General features: G+C 37.9%; 1 protein-coding gene across 6 annotated transcripts in view; it reads right to left on the bottom strand.

The window, feature by feature from the left end:
* RPRD2 (regulation of nuclear pre-mRNA domain containing 2) overlaps window positions 1–19,028 on the bottom strand; it is a gene marked incomplete at its 3' end in the record, with an annotated part of 89,604 nt that overhangs the window by 36,466 nt on the left and 34,110 nt on the right. For all 6 annotated transcript variants that reach the window (XM_079944461.1, XM_079944458.1, XM_079944459.1 and 3 more), the window contains exon 2: window positions 15,653–15,782. In XM_079944461.1, the coding sequence (XP_079800587.1) occupies window positions 15,653–15,782 (130 nt within the window). The remainder of the gene's footprint in view (window positions 1–15,652; window positions 15,783–19,028) is intronic.

Genomic DNA, 19,028 nt, shown 5'->3' with positions numbered 1-19,028 from the left:
GTCCCCTGCACTGGCAGGCGGATTCTTAACCATTGCACCATCAGGGAAGTCCCTGATTCTAATAGATTTTGGTGAAGTCTTTAGGATTTTCTATATATAAAATCATGTCATCTGCAAATAGTGACAGTTATACTTCTTCTGTTCCAATGCCTTTTATTTCTTTTTCCTGCCTAATTGCTCTGGCTAGAATTTCCAGTACTATATTGAATAAGAATGGCAAGAGTATACATCATTGCCTTGTTCCTATTCTTAGAAGGACAGCTTTCAATTCTTCACCACTGAGTATTACGTTAGCTGTGGGTTTGTCATATACTGCCTATATTATGTTGAGGAACATTCCTTCTGTACCCACTCTATTTTTTTTTTAATAAATAAATTTATTTATTTTTTAATTTTTGGTTGCGTTGGGCCTTCGTTGCTGCGCGTGGGCTTTCTCTAGCTGCAGCGAGCAGGGGCTACTCTTCGTTGTGGTGCGCAGGCATCTCATTGCAGTGGCTTCTCTTGTTGCAGAGCATGGGCTCCAGGTGCGTGGGCTTCCACAGTTGTGGTGCATGGGCTCAGTAGTTGTGGCTCGTGGGCTCTAGAGCACAGGCTCAGTAGTTGTGGCGCAGGGGCTTGTTGCTCCGCAGCATGTTGGATCTTCCCGGACCAGGGATCAAACCCGTGTCCCCTGCATTGGCAGGCAGATTCTTATCCACTGCGCCAGCAGGAAAGTCCCTGTACCCACTTTATTGAGGGTTTTTAATTATAACTGGGAGTTGAATTTTGTCAAATGCTTTTTCTGCCTCTATCGAGATGATCATATATTTTTTGTTTTCTTTTGCGGTACGCAGGCCTCGCACTGCTGTGGCCTCTCCCGTTGCGGAGCACAGGCTCCAGACGCGCAGGCTCAGCAGCCATGGCTCACGGGCCCAGCCGCTCCGCAGCATGTGGGATCCTCCCGGACCGGGGCACGAACCCGCGTCCCCTGCATCGGCAGGCAGACTCTCAACCACTGCACCACCAGGGAAGCCCGATCATGTTTTTTAATCCTTCTCTTTGTTAATGTATCATGTTGATTTACAGATGTTGACCCACCCTTGCATCCTTGGAATATATCACACTGGATCATGGTGTATGATCCTTTTATGATTCAGCTTGCTAACGTATTTTTCCTTTTTTTTAAATTGACATATAGTTGATTTATAATGTTGTGTTAGTTTCTTTTTTTCTTAAATTTATTTATTTTATTTATATTTATTTTTGGCTGCACTGGGTCTTCGTTGCTGTGTACCGGCTTTCTCTAGTTGCGGTGAGCGGGGGCTACTCTTCACTGCAGTGCATGAGCTTCTCATTGTGGTGGCTTCTGTTGTTGCAGAGCATGGGCTTCAGTAGCTGTGGCTCACGGGCTCTAGAGTACAGGCTCAGTAGTTGTGGCACATGGGCCCAGTTGCTCCACAGCATGTGGGATCTTCCCGGACCAGGACTTGAACCCGTGTCCCCTGCACTGGCAGGCAGGTTCTTAACCACTGAGCCACCAGGGAAGCCCCATACAATGTTGTGTTAGTTTCTGATGTACAGCAAAGTGATTTGGTTATACACATATATATTCTTTTTCCCATTCTTTTCCATTATAGGTTATTACAAGGTACTGAATATAGTTCCCTGTGCTATACAGTAGGACCTTGTTGTTTATCTATTTTATATATAGTAGTGTGTATCTGTTAATGTCAAGTTCCTAATTTATCCACCTACCCTTTCCCCTTTGGTAACCAGAAGTTTGTTTTCTATGTCTGTGAGTCTGTTTTTGTTTTGTAAATAAGTTCATTTGTATCATTTTAAAAGATTCCATATGTAAGTGATATCATATATTTGTCTTTCTCTAACTCACTTCATGTAGTATGATAATCTCTAGGATCCATCCATGTTGCTGCAAACAGCATTATTTCATTCTTTTTTATGGTTGAGTAATATTTCATTGTATGTGTGTACACACACACACACACACACACACACACACACACACACACACTACATCTTCTTTACCCATTCATCTGTCGATGGACACTTAGGTTGCTTCCACATCTTGGCTATTACAAACAGTGCTGCTATGAACACTGGGGCACATGTATCTTTTTGAATTAGTTTTCATCTTTTCTGGATACATGTCCAGGAGTGGGATTGCTGGATCATACGGTAACTCTATTTTTAATTTTTTTAAGGAACTTCCATACTGTTCTCCACAGTGGCTGCACCAATTTACAGTTCCACCAACACTGTAGGCGGATTCCCTTTTCTCCACACCCTCTCCAGCATTTGTTATTTGTAGACTTTTTGATGATGGCCATTCTGACTGGTGAGGTGATTCCTCATTGTAGTTCTGATTTGCATTTCTCTAATAATTAGTGATGCTGAGCATCTTTTCATGTGCCTGTTGAGCATCTGGATGTCTTCTTTAGAGAAAAGTCTGTTTAGGTCTTCTGCCCATTTTTTGATTGGGTTGTTTGTTTTTTTGATATTGAGCTGTATGACCTATTTGAATATTTGGGAAAATAAGCCCTTGTTAGTCTCATTGTTTGCAAATATTTTCTCCCAGTCCATAGGTTGTCTTTTCATTTTGTTTATGGTTTCCTTTGCTGTGCAAAAGCTTGTTAAGTTTAATTAGGTGCCACTTGTTTACTTTTGCTTTTATTTTTTTTTTTGCCTTGGGATACTGACCTAAGAAAACATTGCTATGATTTATGTCAGAGAAGGTTTTGCCTACGTTCTCTTCTAGTTTTATGGTGTCACGTCTTATATTTAAGTCTCTAAGCCATTTTGAGTTTATTTTTGTGTATGGTGTGAGAAAGTATTCTAACTTCACTGATTTACATGTGGCTGCCCAGTTTTCCCAACATCACTTGCTAAAGAGACTATCTTTTCTCCATTGTATATTCTTGCCTCCTTTGTTGAAGATTAGTTAACCATAGGTATGTGGGTTTATTTCCGAGTTGGCTTGCTAATGTTTTGTTGAGAACTTTTGCATCTATATTCACGAGATACTGGCCTGTAATTTTCTTTTTTGTGTGTTGTCTTTGTCTGGTTTTAGTATCAGGGTGACCAGACTCGTAAAATAAGTTAGGATGTGTTCCCTCCTCTTCAATTTTTTAAAATAGTTTGAGGAGGACAGGTACTAAATCTTCTTTGAATGTTTGTCTACTGCCAGGTTTTAAGTGTGGAAAGTCCTCCTACCAGAGATTTTTTACATTATAACTTATTTTCTTTCATCTCTCTTTTCATGATTAACGTTTCTTTTTTTCCTCCTGTTTTGGTTTATTTATTAATTTAATTAATGGAAAATAGGCATACCCTAATATTTCTTTTTAATGTTCAGCTGTATAATTCATTTAAAGACCACTGGTGTATAAATGTAAAGTTAAGCTCTAATCTAAACAGATTTCCAATTAATTGTTTCAATATCATAATTTCTCTTTTCCTCACTCATTTACTGTGCTTCCTCTAGAATATAATTATTAATCTTTTTCTTGGCTGTAAATTCTGTACCACTGATCCATTTTTACACCATACTGTATTATCTTCAAAACTGTAGCTTATCTTCCCTCATTACGATTATACTTCAGAACATTTCTTATATTCTCATTTGCTTATTTTCCTGGAGTAAATTTAGAGTAATGTTAAGTTCCAAAAGAGGTGCTATTTTGGCATTTTTAATTTGAATTATATTAGGAGAATATATTAGTTTAGACAAAGCATTATTTTCTAATTAATATCTGTGAATTATTAATACATTATTCTTTACTGCAGCAAAGCATTAGTAAATTTATATTCAACATTCCCAAATACAATTTATTCATAAAGGTCTCACATATTTCCTGTTAAGGCTATTCTTAGGTATTTCATATATTTTATTGCTAGTATGATTCACCATCCCTCTTACTGCTAACTTCCCAGAGTAAAAGTGATTCAGAAGTTTGTTGATGGTAAATTGTTCTCAGTTTTTGTTTCTCTGGAGAATCATCTTTATATGGTTTGTCTAGCTCTTGAAAGTAGTCTTGCTTTGTAATGCAAATCCATGTTTTTTTAAATTAATTAATTTTTGGCTGCGTTGGGTCTTCATTGCTACACGCGGGCTTTCTCCAGTTGCAGCAAGTGGGGGCTACTCTTCGTTGTGGTGCACGGGCTTCTCATTGTCGTGGCCTCTCACTGTGGAGCATGGGCTCTAAGCACGAGGGCTTCAGCAGTTATGGCTCGCGGGCCCTAGAGCACAGGCTAAGTAGTTGTAGTGCACGTGCTTAGTTGCTCCATGGCATGTGGGATCTTCCCAGACCAGTGCTCAAACCCGTGTCCCCTGCATTGGCAGGCAGATTCTTAACCACCGTGCCACCAGGGAAGTCCCACAAATCCATGTTGACGGCTATTTTCTTTCAGTGCTATAAAAATATTTTTCGTAACTGCCTTCTGGTTTCACTGTTGCAGTTTAGAAGTCTGTTGTCAGTCTAACTGTAGTCCTTGTGCATGTGATCTGACTCTGTCTTTTCTCTTGACTACTTTGGTTTTTGTTTACTGTTTTTTCAACTGTCATAAAATAATAACATAAAACTTGCCATTTTAACCATTTTTAAATGTACAACTCAGTGGCATTAGTTATATCCACAATGTTGTACAATGACCTCTGTCTGTTTCCAACAATTTTCACTGCCCTAAACAGAAACTCTGTAGCCATTAAACAATTAACTTCCTATTACCCCTTTCCTCCAGCTCCTAACAACTTCTAATCTTTGTCTCTACGGATTTACCTATTCTAGACATTTTCTATAAATGGAGTCATACAATATTTCCCGTATAACCACAATTCTACCTTCTGTTTCTATGAATCTGACTACTGTAGTTACTTCATATAAGTGGAATCATACAATAGTTGTGCTTCTGTGATTAGTTTATTTCACTTAGCATAATGTCTTCAAGATTCATCTACGTTGTATGTCAGAATTCTCTCCTTTTTAAGGTTGAATGATATTCTGTTTTATGTATATACCATATTTTGTTTATCTGTTCATCTGAAAATTGGGCTGGTTCCTTCTTTTGGCTATTGTAAAAAGTGCTGTTATGAACAAGGGTGTACAAACATCCATTTGATTTCCTGCTTTCATTTCTTTTTTTGTACATACCCAGGAGTAGAACTGCTGGATCATATAGTAATTCTCTGTTTAACTTTTTGAAGAACGATCAAACTTTTTCCATAGCAGCTGTACCATTTTACATTCCTACAGAGATGCAGAAGTTTTTCCTCATTCTCTCTAACACTTGTTATTTTCTGGTTTTATTTTGTTTTTAAATTAGTTATCCTAGTAGGTGTGAACGCTTTGGCTGCTTTTAAAAATCTTTTTGTTTTGTAATTTCATCACAATGAATGACTAGATATAAATTTTTTATTTACCCTGGTTAGTATATGTTGTGCTTCCTATCTTTGAAGATTCATGTTTTGTTTTGTTTGTTTCATCACTTTCAAAGTGTTCTCAGCCATTACCTCTTTGAAAGAACTCAGAAGTTCTCTCCTCCAGGATTCTCATTTGATGTTAATTAGGCCTTTCATTCTATTCTTCATTTTTCCACTTCCTTCTCTCTACTGCTGCATTCTAATTTCTTCAGAACTATTTTCTAGCTTAATCTCTTTTTCCCTTCTAGAATTCCTACTGGTTCTTTTGCCCAAATATCTTATCCATTGTTCATTTTATTCCATTTAATCTTTCTTTAACATCTCTTATAATTGTCTTATATACCCTGTCTGATAATTCTAGTATCTGAAGCTCATTGTGAGGGGATCTAAATCTGCTGATTCTCCTTTGTGGTGCTTTGTTTCCCAATGTATTTGGCGACCTTTGATGGTGAGCACATATTTTTTTGATCTATGAGATTCCTGGTGAGCTAAGTAGGAAATGTGTTCCTGGAGAGCAAATCTATACTGGAAGCCAGGGGGACTTATGACTCAAGACTACTTTATCCCCTTTCCAGAGCCCAGATCATGTGGTAGGTACCCTGAGATAGGCATACTAATTAATGTCAGCTCTGCCATTCTAATATGTCCACTGTTATTGGTTCAGCTTATATTTTGTCAAGAATGTAATTGTTTTATAAAAAAGGACCCTTTGGAATTGATGGCTGGCCATTCAGCCAGAAGCCAAGTCATAATTATCTGTAAATGTCTGTTTACAGAGCTTCCTCCTGGCAGGAGTTATAACTTATTTACTGTTGCTTCTTCAGCACCTACAAAGTGTTCACTAAATAGTAAATGAATGAATGACAACTGGATTTTGTCATTTTCAAATCCAACTATTCATTATGAAGTCCCAACAGCTATTCGCCGAAGTCTCAAGTAAAATATGCTGGAAAAACAGCAACTGCTAAGAAATCATAAAAGTAAGACCAGGGTATAATATAGTAAAAAATAGCACTAGATGGGGAAACTAGAGGTTTTAGTTCTGGTTTCAGTGAGAAGTCTTTTGGAAACTAGGTTTCTTCATTTGTAAAATGATTTTTACTAAACAATTTCTGTTAGCTCTAAAATTCTTGGCTAGATTCGTTCTTTATATGAACACAGAACTCTCAAACTTCCACAATCCAACCATCTCTTGAATTTACAAATTCAACTAAAATAAAAAACCAAAACAAAATCCAAAATAGCAGTTTTACTTACCTTGTAATTCTAGACCTCTATTTCAGCCATTACTGATCACAACCTTAATTTCTACAGAACATACAATTATTACCACACACAACATAATTAAATATAAACTTTGTTGTTTGACTTATAAGTAACAAAAAAATTGACTGACTTGCAGAATTGCTAGGATGTTGAATAGATGCTTCCTATGCTAGCAACCCTCGCCCCTGGACCACTTCTAAAAACAGCAAGGTATTAGCCAATTATTTCAAGGTATAAAGTTGATAAGGAGTACAAGAGGTGCCCAGGTATCACAGATAAAATAAAGAGAACTAGGGAATTTCCTGGCGGTCCAGTGGTTAGGACTCCGCGCTCTCACTGCCGAGGGCCCAGGTTTAGTCCTTGGTTGGGGAACTGACATCCCACAAGCTGCGCAGAGTGGCAAAAAAACAAAACAAAACAAAACCAGAACCAAACAGCATAATATTGTGCCTCACTCAAGAATATCTTTTCTTTATCAGTATCTTATTTCTGGGACATCATCAGAATAATGTGCTATATATCTTGCAGGTTCTTAATAAATATTTGCCAACTGACTGAATGGAAGACCAAATACTGGGTCAACTCAAGGAGGAGGCAGTCAATACTTAATCCAAAAAACCTTGTAGCTCAGAAATTAGATGGAGAGAGATTTTTATCTCTAAAAACTTGCTACTCTGTATCTCCTAAAATAATCCCCATTTATAAAACTTATCTTTTTTATTTGCCTATAACAAATGTTTTCCCTAGTGTGTCACTTGTCTTTAATTTTATGGTGTCTTCTATAATGCAGAAGTTTAATTTTGATGCACTTAAATTTACAAACACTTTTATTATCTGTTCTTGGTGTCTTAAGAGCTTTCTAAACTAACCCTTATAGTCATGAACATATTCATATTTTCTTCTAACATTTTAACGTTTTGTTTTATACATCAAGGTAATTCATTTGGGATATATTTTTGTGTACTGTGTTGGGAAACATTTAACATTTAATTTTATTTTTTCCACACAGAAAGTCCATGTCCCAGAATCACTTATTGAAGAGTTCATCTTCCCCCCAATGAACTGTAATGAAACTGCTACCATTTACAGAGGTCCCATATATGTATGAGTCCATTTGTGGGCTCTCTGTTTTGTTCCTTAAATCTATTTGTCTATGCTTGTATTAATACCATACTCTTTTAATTACTATAGCCAAATAATAATTGTTGATATTTCATAGGTTAAGTCCAACTTGGCTTTCTATCAACAGTCTTGACTACTCCTGACTCCTCTATATGAATTTTAGAATCAGTATAATGAATTTCTTAAAATGTCCTACTGGGAACTTGATTAAAGTGTACTGTATTTACATGCTGATTTTTGTGTTTTTGAAACTATTTATAATTTTCTTCATAAAGGTCTCAACACACTTTTGTTCTAGGTACCTATAAGCTTTTGTTGTTACTGCTAATAATATTCCTTTTTTCTTAAATTATATTTTAACTCGTTATTTCTGATATACTGAAATGCTATTGATTCTTATATGTTGATTTGTATCCAGCAACCTGGCTGAATCCTCATTAGTCTGTAAATTCTCTTGGATTTCCTATGAATATGATCGCAAAGTCTCCATTTATCTTTTTACCCTATATGATTCCCCTGAAAACATTTTATAGTTCTTCAACAACTATAAATCAGAATTTGCAAATTAAACAAAAATACAGTAAATACCATTCATCCTAACATTGATTTAAAGTGATAAATATTGTCGAAACCAAGTACAAGGTGCAATGCAAACATGATACTGAATATATACACTGAATTTAATATTTTTTTAATTTATCAAGCCTATAATACTATTATCATTCAATTATTTCACCATTTTTCTCCATTTGAACTACTATGAACTTTTTTTTCAGTCGAAATTATTAGTGCCTTCAACTGATACAAACCATTATTTATATATTAAAGCCATCTTTAACCTTTCCTCATTAGCCTTTGATAAAGTAATATTATCTTATGTCAAAATACAAACACATGATAACACAGCCACTGAAAATGAGTCACAGAACTGTTAATAAGGTAATCATACGGATGACAATGAATACGCTTAGACAATCCACAGACCCTTTAAACTATATCTATGGACCCATCTAGGAATATCTAGGCCTGTACTTAAGAAATACAGCTTTACAGCTCTCCATGGTATTTCCATCCATGCATCAAGCTAACCAACCACCTATGATGTGACAAGCATTGTGCTGGGAGCAGAATGTCTGGGAGATAGAAACTGGTGACAAAAAGCATGTGTATCGGGCTTCCCTGGTGGCGCAGTGGTTGAGAGTCCGCCTGCCGATGCAGGGGACACGGGTTCGTGCCCCGGTCCGGGAGGATCCCACATGCTGTGGAGCGGCTGGGCCCGTGAGCCATGGCCACTGAGCCTGTGCGTCCAGAGCCTGTGCTCCGCAACGGGAGGGGCCACAACAGTGAGAGGCCCGCATACAGAAAAAAAAAAAAAAAAAGCATGTGTATCAATTACAAGGCAGTGTGTTAGGTGCTATGACAGAAGTAGAGACAGGTATAATGGTAGCAAAGAAGAATTGTTTAATCCAGACTAGGAAGTAGAAGTCAGGAAGGGAAAATTTCTTGAGGATATTAAGTGTATAAGGAAGGTGAAAGGATAGAGCAAACAAAACTCTACAGAGTTCATACCTAATTGGGAATACTGTACTGCTCTACGGTTGATTATACAATTTGTTCTACTAGGCTGCCAATTTGATTTTCAAAAGGAATCAACTTCTTAAATTCATTTACTTAATACTGTAATTTGAAAATTGTTTAGTCCAAATAAATCTTACATTATGGAAAAGTTGCATATAATTACATATGATATATATTATAAACAAATGATTAAAAAGTGAACAGCCATGTAATCACAACCCAGGTCAAGAAATAAAATATTGCTAGCTCCCCAGAGGACCTGAATGGACGCCTTCAAGTTTACAATCCCTTCCACCTACCTGGGATGGTAGACTTTTGTGATAATTGTTTCCTTACTCTTCTTTGTTTTAACATGTAGGTAGGTATAAACAAGAGTTCATTTTTTACCAAATTTGAACTTTATATAAACGGATTCATACTATATATACGTAAACATTCCTTTGTACTTTCAATCAATATTTTGTGAGATTTGTCTGTCACTGCATATAACTGAAATTCATTAATTTTCCTTGCTGTCTGGTATTCCAGTATGCTACAATTCATTCACTTTACTGTAGAAAAATGTTTCCAAATTTTTTTATTAGGGTTTTCACTTTATTAATTTATTTTCTGGCTGTGCTGCGCTGCTTGTGAGATCTTAGTTCTCCAACCAGGAATCAAACCTGGGCCCCCTAAAGTGGAAGCACAAGAGTCCTAACCAATGGACTGCTAGGGAATTCCCCAAATTTTTACTACCATAGACAATGTTGCTATGAAAATGCCCTTCCACTGATCTTGTTGCACATATGCAAAAGTTGTTCAGGGGTAAAAGCCTATGGGTGGAATTGCAAGATCTGTACATACACTTTTTTTTTTTTTGCAGTACGCGGGCCTCTCACTGTTGTGGCCTCTCCCGTTGCGGAGCACAGGCTCCGGACACGCAGGCTCAGCGGCCATGGCTCATGGGCCCAGCCAGTCCGCGGCATGTGGGATCGTCCCCGACCGGGGCACGAACCATTGTCCCCTGCATCGGCAGGCGGAGTCTCAACCACTGCGCCATCAGGGAAGCCCTGTACATAAACTTTTTTAAATGAGGTTGTTTTATACCAATCAACCCTCAAAGCAACAGTATATAAGAGCTTCCACTGTGCCACAATCTTGCTAATGTTCGTACTGGTGGACTTTAAGATTTATGCCTTATCTGGTACGTATGTGTGCTGGTTATTAATTTACTGTCTCTCAGCTCTAACATGCCCTTCCCTTGTGGTACCGGAGCCAGACTCTGCAAACTCTATTTCCCCTTGGTTCAGTGTTGGACTCTGACAACAGAGAGCCCTAGAGTGACACCGAGAGGCTAGAAGAGGCAGTACGGATTCTTCTTTTGGTGTTCTATTTTCAAGTGGATCAGCTTAGAGGCATCCTGGGTGCATTTTAGCATAGCTTTTGTAGTTCAGCGGTGAGTGCTCTCCAGCCTGTTTCTTAACCAGTAGTGACAGGTAGCATGTTCTTACAGGAATCCACTCTTTCCTCAGGTCTGAATCTTGCTTGGGGTGGGGTGGGGTGAGTCCTTATTTACTTTTCCCTCAGGTTCAGAGGTAGTAGCTGCTTTCAGCAGATACTATTCCATAACACCTTAGAGTTAGTTTATTCTTTCTAGTAGTTAGCTACCTTTTACCTACTTAACGATTCTTCATATTAAATTTTCCCTGTTTAAATTACTGATATGTGATTTATCTCTCCTGACTGGGACCTAACTTATATGATATGTAATGATATGTCTCAACAGTTCTAGGGCTATATGACATGATATCAGAACAGACTGAATGCAAAAAGCAGGTAAGAAAATATAGCTGTCTGATATTAAGCCAGACATTAAAGAGATCTGGCAAGAATGCAAAAACCACCACTCTTTTCACTAAAATTTTAAGTGTTGGTTATTAACGTTTATTGTTTTAAAAGTCATTAATAAATATTTAAATAATTTCTGATTTGATTTCTACAAGTGCCAGGTAAAACTAAAATCTTCAAATTTTTTGTCTTTCTCTTATTTTGTAATTCTTTATATATTCTGGATATAAACCTTTTGTTGACTGCATAAAAATATTTTCTCCCACTCTGTGGCTTGTCTTTTCACTTTTTTTTTTTTTAATTTATTTTTGGCTGCATTGGGTCTTCGTTGCTGCATGCGGGCTTTCTCCAGTTGTGGTGAGTGGCAGCTACTCTTTGATGCAGTGCGTGGGCTTCGCATTGCAGTGGCTTCTCTTGTTGTGGAGCATGGGCTCTAGGCGCCCGGGCTTCAGTAGTTGTGGCACATTGGCTTAACTGCTCCACAGCACGTGGGATCTTCCCAGACCAGGGCTTGAACCCATGTCCCCTGCATTGGCAGGCAGATTCTTAACCACTGCGTCACCAGGGAAGCCCTTTGTCTTCTCACTCTTTATAGTGTCTTTGAATTAAATGGAAGGGTCTTCATTTTAATGTAGCTGTATTTATTAATCTTATGAGGTAAGATCATGAAATATTCTCCTATATTGTCTTCAAAAGATTTGTAGTTCTTTCATGTTTAAGTATTTAATATGCAATTGATTTCTGTGTATGATGTGAGTGGGATCTAATTTTTTCTATATAGCCAATTTGTCCCAGCAATATTTATGAAAAAGTTATTCTTTTTCTACTACCTAATAGTTTCATACACAGACCAAGTATATATACTGGTCTGTTTCTAGACTTTGTATTACGTTCTACCAGTTTCTTTGGCTATCTCTGGGCAAATATCACACTGTTTTATTTATCGTAGCTTTATAATCAGTCTTGAAATCTGGTAGAGCCAGTCTTCCCACCTTGTTGTTCTTCAAGAGTTTCTAGGCTTTCTCTTTGTGGGGGAAGGGGAAGAAGGAGCTCTCTGCACTTCCATACAAAATTCAAAATCAATTAATAAAATAGGGGGGAAAAACACTACTCAGAGCCTAATTAAGACTGCTTTGGATTTATAAATCAATTTGGGAAGAAATGACATTAAATATTGAGTCTTCCCTATCCACAAATTATTTCTTTCGGTTTTCTATACTGTTTCTCAATTATGTTTTATAATTTTTTCAATAGAGATCTTATACATCTTTTGTTAAGATTTATTTCTAGATACAGTTGATTCTCATTAATTGCAGATTCTGTATTTGCAAATTCACCCACTTACTAAAATTTATTTGTAACTCCAAAATTTAGTCATCAGATGTGTTTTGTTTGGCTAGCAATAAATTTTTTAGAATGTGATTTAGCTTCACACATTTAAAAACTGGGAGGCTTCATATAAGAATCTAGATTTTGACCTAGCTTAAAAAATGAGAAAGTCTTTGGAAGGTCTGAAAGCATAGGTCAACAGTGAACTCATGTTTCTTTATGGCCACAGGCTAGGGCTGAGTAGCTGTTGCCCCTTTTAGATGGGTTTTTCCTTACAGTCCACCCACTTCACTCACCTGGGTTAACTGTCTGGAACTTCTAAATATTTGCCCCTCCTCAATTAAAGGGATTTAAATGATAGCCTTAAATTAAGAGAAATGAATTCACAAAAGGGTAGAAATGAGTCTAAAGTATAACCATGAACAGAAATTTAAAAGGGGGATGGGATGGGGTTGTTTATGGAATACTAAAGCTCATATCCTAATATACTCTCATTTATCATATACTTTATAATTAATTTCTTTATAAGTGAGAATATATTCTGTTTCACTGATATAGTCTTCTACTCCTGATTCTATTATTGTTTTAAAATATATACAGATAATTGATAGGGGAACTCTGACTCTGATGTTCTTATAAACAATTATCTTGAATATATATCCTTCCACATCAAACCCTACTGAGATTCTGACTGGGATTACACAATGAATTTACAGATTACATATTGGGAGAGAATCATATTTTTAACAATACCAAATCTTTCCCTTCAAAAGTATGTATCGGGCTTCCCTGGTGGCGCAGTGGTTGAGTCCGCCTGCCGATGCAGGGGACGCAGGTTCGTGCCCTGGACCAGGAGGATCCCACATGCCGCGGAGCGGCTGGGCCCGTGAGCCATGGCTGCTGAGCCTGTGCGCGTCCAGAGCCTGTGCTCCGCAACGGGAGAGGCCACAACAGTGAGAGGCCTGTGTACCACCAAAAAAAAAAAAAAAAAAAAGTATGTATCTATCTCTTCATTTATCCAGGTCTTCTTATAAAACTTTCTCTATAAAAGCCTTACATACTTCTTATTATATTTATTTTGGGGTGGGGTTTCCTTTATTTGGGGGGGGAGGCAGTACTTCTTGTTGCAAAAGGAATCTTTTTTTGTAATTACATTTTTAATTGGTTACTGCTAGCATATATAGGAAATCTACTGCTTTTCTACGTTGAACTTGAATCTGGCTATTTAACTGAACTCTCTTATTAGTTGATTCTATGTAGGCCACGGGTCAGCAAACTACAAACCTCAAGCCAAATCTGGCCAGCTGCCTGATTTGTAAGTAAAGTTTTAGGAACACAGCCACACCCATTTGCTTATGGCTGCTTTTATGCTAGAATGGCAGAGTTGAGTAGTGGCAACAGAGATCCTATGGCCTGCAAAGCCTAAAATACTATCTGGTCTTTTATAGAAAAAGGTTGCCCACCCCTGAAGTAGGTAATCCTATTATCTGCAAATAATGATAATTCTATCTCTTCTAAATGCCTTCTCATTATTTATTTATTTAGAAATGAATGGAATCTCAACATAATGGTGAACAGTAATGATGATAGAGGGCATCACTGTCCTGAAATACTTTTATTGTTTCACCATTAAGTCTGATTTTATCATAGGTTTCTGAAGATATCCTTCATTGAGTTAAAAACATTTTCAGAGTTTAAAATTTTAAAGGACTGTACTTTATTCTGAGATTATGCCATTCCTACGTTTTTCTGTGAAATAGTAATACAAAGTAGTTGTTTTTAAAAATATCTTTACATGGTAAAATAAAAGGTGACAACCCTATATTAATCCATGAACTAGGTCACGAAATCTAAGTATAGGATACATTAGGTTAAGTTTTTAAGACTATAATGGTATTTGCAGCAGAAACTCTTAAGTAGTGGAGATCATGTAGCACACTGCTTTTCTTACTCAAAATTATACTGGATTTATATTTGTAAAGAAGCAGCACAGACTAGTGGTTAGGTGGCAAAGAACATAAGCTTCGGGGTCTAGACAGGCTTGGGTAGGAATTCTGCCAAATACCAGCCCCCCGCCCTCAACCCGGTAGCTGTGAGAGCTTAGGCAAGCTACTTAATGTCTCTAAGCCAGTTTCCTCTGCCTTAAAATGGGGGTAATAGTAATAGCCATTTTAAATGTTGTTCTCAGGTTTAAACAACCTGAAGTACACGAAGCACTTTGTATAATAATAATAATATCTGGTCAATTATGACTGCTCAATAAATGTAGGTGATATTACTGTTATTATTTTATGTACTTCTGATGTGTATAAATCTTTATTACTTAGTATATAAAAATAAGACATTTTAATCTTTTGTAATACCAAAGTAGACATCTTAAGTCTACAATCCAAAGGAAGTAACAAGGATCATTCCATTCTAACTGGGTTAATACTAACAAATGGATCAATAATATACGATAGTCATATATTCAAATATATATTATGCTAATAAGTACATAATTCGAGGAAATATTTAGCTATTTTGATTTTTCCATATAATTGTCTATCCTCCAATTGTGTGTAGATGTGTGTGTTTCTCACACCAAGCAAACAGGATGGATGAAACACAAGGAAAACACTATTAATACAGGACAAAAATAAGATCAAATATAAGTGTTCCAGCACTTTGAGAAATGATGGACACAGCTTTGCTAATGGAGTAAATCAATATGGAATTAAGAATAAATATTTTCATTTCTCCCTAATTACACAGATTTCATGAAGGGGGCAAGATTTCAGAAAGACTCTGAAAGAAAAATGGAAATGTGTAAAAAACACAAAAACAGAAAAAGCAGTTAGAAAGAAGTACAGCCAGAGAGTATGACCAGGAGATGCACTCTCCTGGTCAAGTTAGGAGAGAAGAGGCAGAGCATAAATAACAGACAAGTTTTCAAAAAGGGAGGAAAGAGTCTTTAAAAGAAAAGTGTATTACCAGGAAAGTTACAATGAACAATTTGGACAAAATATCCTTGGATCTTCAAACATGTGCAACTATTACAGTTCTTACTAACAGGAAACTAAAATTCTAAATTTTCTAAGCTTAGATCCCAAAGAGGAGTAAGAATTTACTTACTTCACTAGAGCAGCTGCTTCCGGAAGTACATCAGCAAACGATTCACGGAATATGATTGCGTTTTTCCTTTTACAGTTCTGTATGACATCATTGGCAAGGTAAAAGAGATTCAAACGGTGGGGATAGGCAGCTGGAGATGACAAAAGACAATAAATAAGACCAAATGAGTCAATTTATACTTAGTACAACTTATTCCAAACAGTGTTCTCCAACTGTATAACTGCTACTACAAGGATGGATGATGAATAAACAGACAAATGAGCTAATGGATCAAATTACTGAACCTAATGCCTAAAAATCTTGACTGCTTCAGGTTAAGTTTCTGTTCTAGGTATTCCTTTAGTAAATTTCTACTTCACTTTGTATGTATTTGGCACTAAAAAACCCATTAACTCTGGAGAAGCTCAAATAAAACAAAACTGTTCTCCCAAACATTTGGGAAGATAAAAAATTGAGTTGAAGTAGTTCAATTTGTTGCAAAAACACCAGGGTTAGTGGAAGGAGAATGGGTTTTAGAATCCAATCAGAATGTGACCTTAGGCAAGCAAATTGCTTAACCTCCTCTACATTATTATTGCAGACAGACTCTTTTCATCAACCAGTCCAGATACACCTAAGTCCTCCCATCTACTGGAAGAGAGGCTCTGCTGCCACTTTCATCACTAGGCGAATGTCCTGGGAAATAAGTAATTTGAGCCCATAAACTCACCCACATCAACCTTTTTTAAGGTCCAGGACAGGGCCCAATCAATTTACTATCTGGAACCTTGAGCAAAGCCACCCTAAGTTTTATTATTATCCTGAAAAATTTTACTGTCCATACAGATGATTCATCATATTTTCTAGTTTCGACCTCAAATGCAGTGACCTCCAAGAACCACTTCTTTCTACATTTTAAAATCACCCTTTCTGACCACAACCGCCCATTATATTTGTCCTTCAATTTCATCAAGATCTCAGTTCTTTATTTTCTCTAACTCACATATAGTCTCTTTTAGTACTCAATTCTTTCTCTACCAATTCCAGAGTCTTTCTGATCCATTATCAAAACCACTCATATCAAAACCTTCATTTGCTTTTCGTCCTCCCTACAATTTAGGCTTTCTATCACATGTATTCAACAAAATCCTAAATCTGGATCAATCTAACTGAATGACTTTACTGCACCTTTATTTCTGCCCCTGGGTTCTGCTGAAGAAAAATCATACCACCAGAAGTACTGAAACAATGTAAATTCAGTCCCTTCCTTCAGTGGGCCCTCCTTCCATATGTCTTTAATCAGCATCCTCTCTCATTTGCTGTAAGAGCTATTTCAAACTTTTACCACTCTTGTCAAGCGCCCTCTCTTACCACATTCTCACTCTCAGGAGATAAGCTTTATATGCTATTTCACAGAGAAGCAGAAATCATTAGACGGGAATTATGTTCTCTCAAAAAATGTACCCAGGGACTTCCCTGGTGGCACAGTGGTTAAGAATCTGCCTGTCAATGCAGGCAATATGGGTTCGATCCCTGGTCCAGGAAGATTCCACATGCCACGGAGCAACTAAGCCTGTTTGCCACAACTACTGAGCCCGCGTGCCACAACTACTGAAGCCTGCGTGCCTAGAGCCCATGCTCCACAACAAGAGAAGCCACTGCAATGAGAGACCTGCGCACCGCAACGAAGAGGAGCCCCCACTCACCGCAACTAGAGAAAGCCCACGCGCAGCAACAAAGACCCAATGCAGCCAAAATTAAATAAACACATAAATTTATTTTTTTTTAATGTACCCATACGTAAACCCATCCAGATCAATTTACCAAGTCAGTTAAGATCTTTCAGATTAGGGATCTGAAAGAGTGTTATATACTCACTGTCTCTAATTTCTAGTAACTCCATAATTATAGGAGCTACCTTTTTTGGTACTTAAAAAATATGCGGGCTTCCCTGGTGGCGCAGTGGTTGGGGGTCCACCTGCCAATGCGGGGTACGCGGGTTTGGGCCCTGGTCTGGGGGGGTCCCGCATGCCGTGGAGCAACTAAGCCCGTGCGCCACGGCTACTGAAGCCGGCGCCCTGGAGCCCATGCTGCGCAACGAGAGAGGCCACTGCAGTGAGACGCCCGTGCACTGCAGCGGGGAGTGGCCCCCGCTCGCTGCAACCAGAGAAAAGCCCACGCGCAGCAATGAAGACCCAACGCAGCCAAAAAATAAAATAATAAAATAAATTTATTTTAAAAAATGCAATCTACCATGTGAGGAGGCTTATATAAATTATGCTATCTCATTTATGTTGCCATCACTTCACTCAAACAGCAATTACCAATATTACCAATAAACCCCAACTTATTAAACCCAAAGGAGATTTTTCTTTAATATATTTATTTTATCTATTTATTTTTGGCTGTATTGGGTCTTGTTGCTGTGTGCCGGCTTTCTCTAGTTGCAGCGAGCGGGGGCTACTCTTTGTTGTGGTGAGCAGGCTTCTCATTGCAGTGGCTTCTCTTGTTGGGAAGCACGGGCTCTAGGAGTATGGGCTCAGTAGTTGTAGCCTGCGGGCTCTAGAGCACAGGCTCAGTAGTTAGTGGCACACGGGCTTAGTTGCTCCACGGCACCTTCCCGGACCAGGGCTCGAACATGTGTCCCCTACATTGGCAGGCGGATTCTTAACCACTGCACCACTAGGGAAGCCCCAAAAGGAGATTTTTTTTAAATGCTGTTTCTACAAAGAACTATCATTTCCACCAGGCTTTGGCACACAGAATAATGTGCTATAGTAATCCCTTTTTGTTTCTGTTATAATCATTCTCTTAGTTCTCCTCTGACGTCTCTAGCTCTTCCTCCATATATATACACAGGTGGACATGATAGGTAGGCAGCTCTGCTTGTGATCATCCTCCTTTATTTCTTTCTTTTTAAAAAATATTTATTTATTTGCAGGTCGCAGCCTCCTTAGTTGTGGCATGCAGGTTTCTTAGTTGCGGCACATGGGCTTAGTTGTGGCATGCTACTCTCAGTTGCAGCATGCGTGTGGGATCTAGTTCCCTGACCAGGGATCAAACCCAGGCCCCCTGCACTGGAAGTGTGGAGTCTTACCCACCGCGCCACCAGTGAAGTCCCCATCTTCCTTTAAATGTTGATGCTCCCCAGGGTTCTCTCCTGAGCACTCTTCTTGATTCACTCGTAGCATAGAGTTGTAAGATTTCAGGTTCAAAATCAGATAGTCTGTTCTATTCCTGGCTTTATCACTTATTAGCTTTAGGGTCTTATACATTACCTAACTTCTATATGTTACTTTTTTTTTCTTTGCAAAATGACAAACTCATGGGTTGTTATAAGAATTAAATAAAACAATGTATGTAAAGCATTTAGGACTGTGCTTAGCCAACAGAAAAT

Source organism: Stenella coeruleoalba (genome assembly GCF_951394435.1).
Source record: "Stenella coeruleoalba genome assembly, chromosome: 1".
Classification (NCBI taxonomy): domain Eukaryota; kingdom Metazoa; phylum Chordata; class Mammalia; order Artiodactyla; family Delphinidae; genus Stenella; species Stenella coeruleoalba.
The sequence above is the reverse complement of the archived record's forward strand: the minus strand, read 5'-3'. Positions and strand labels throughout refer to the sequence as shown.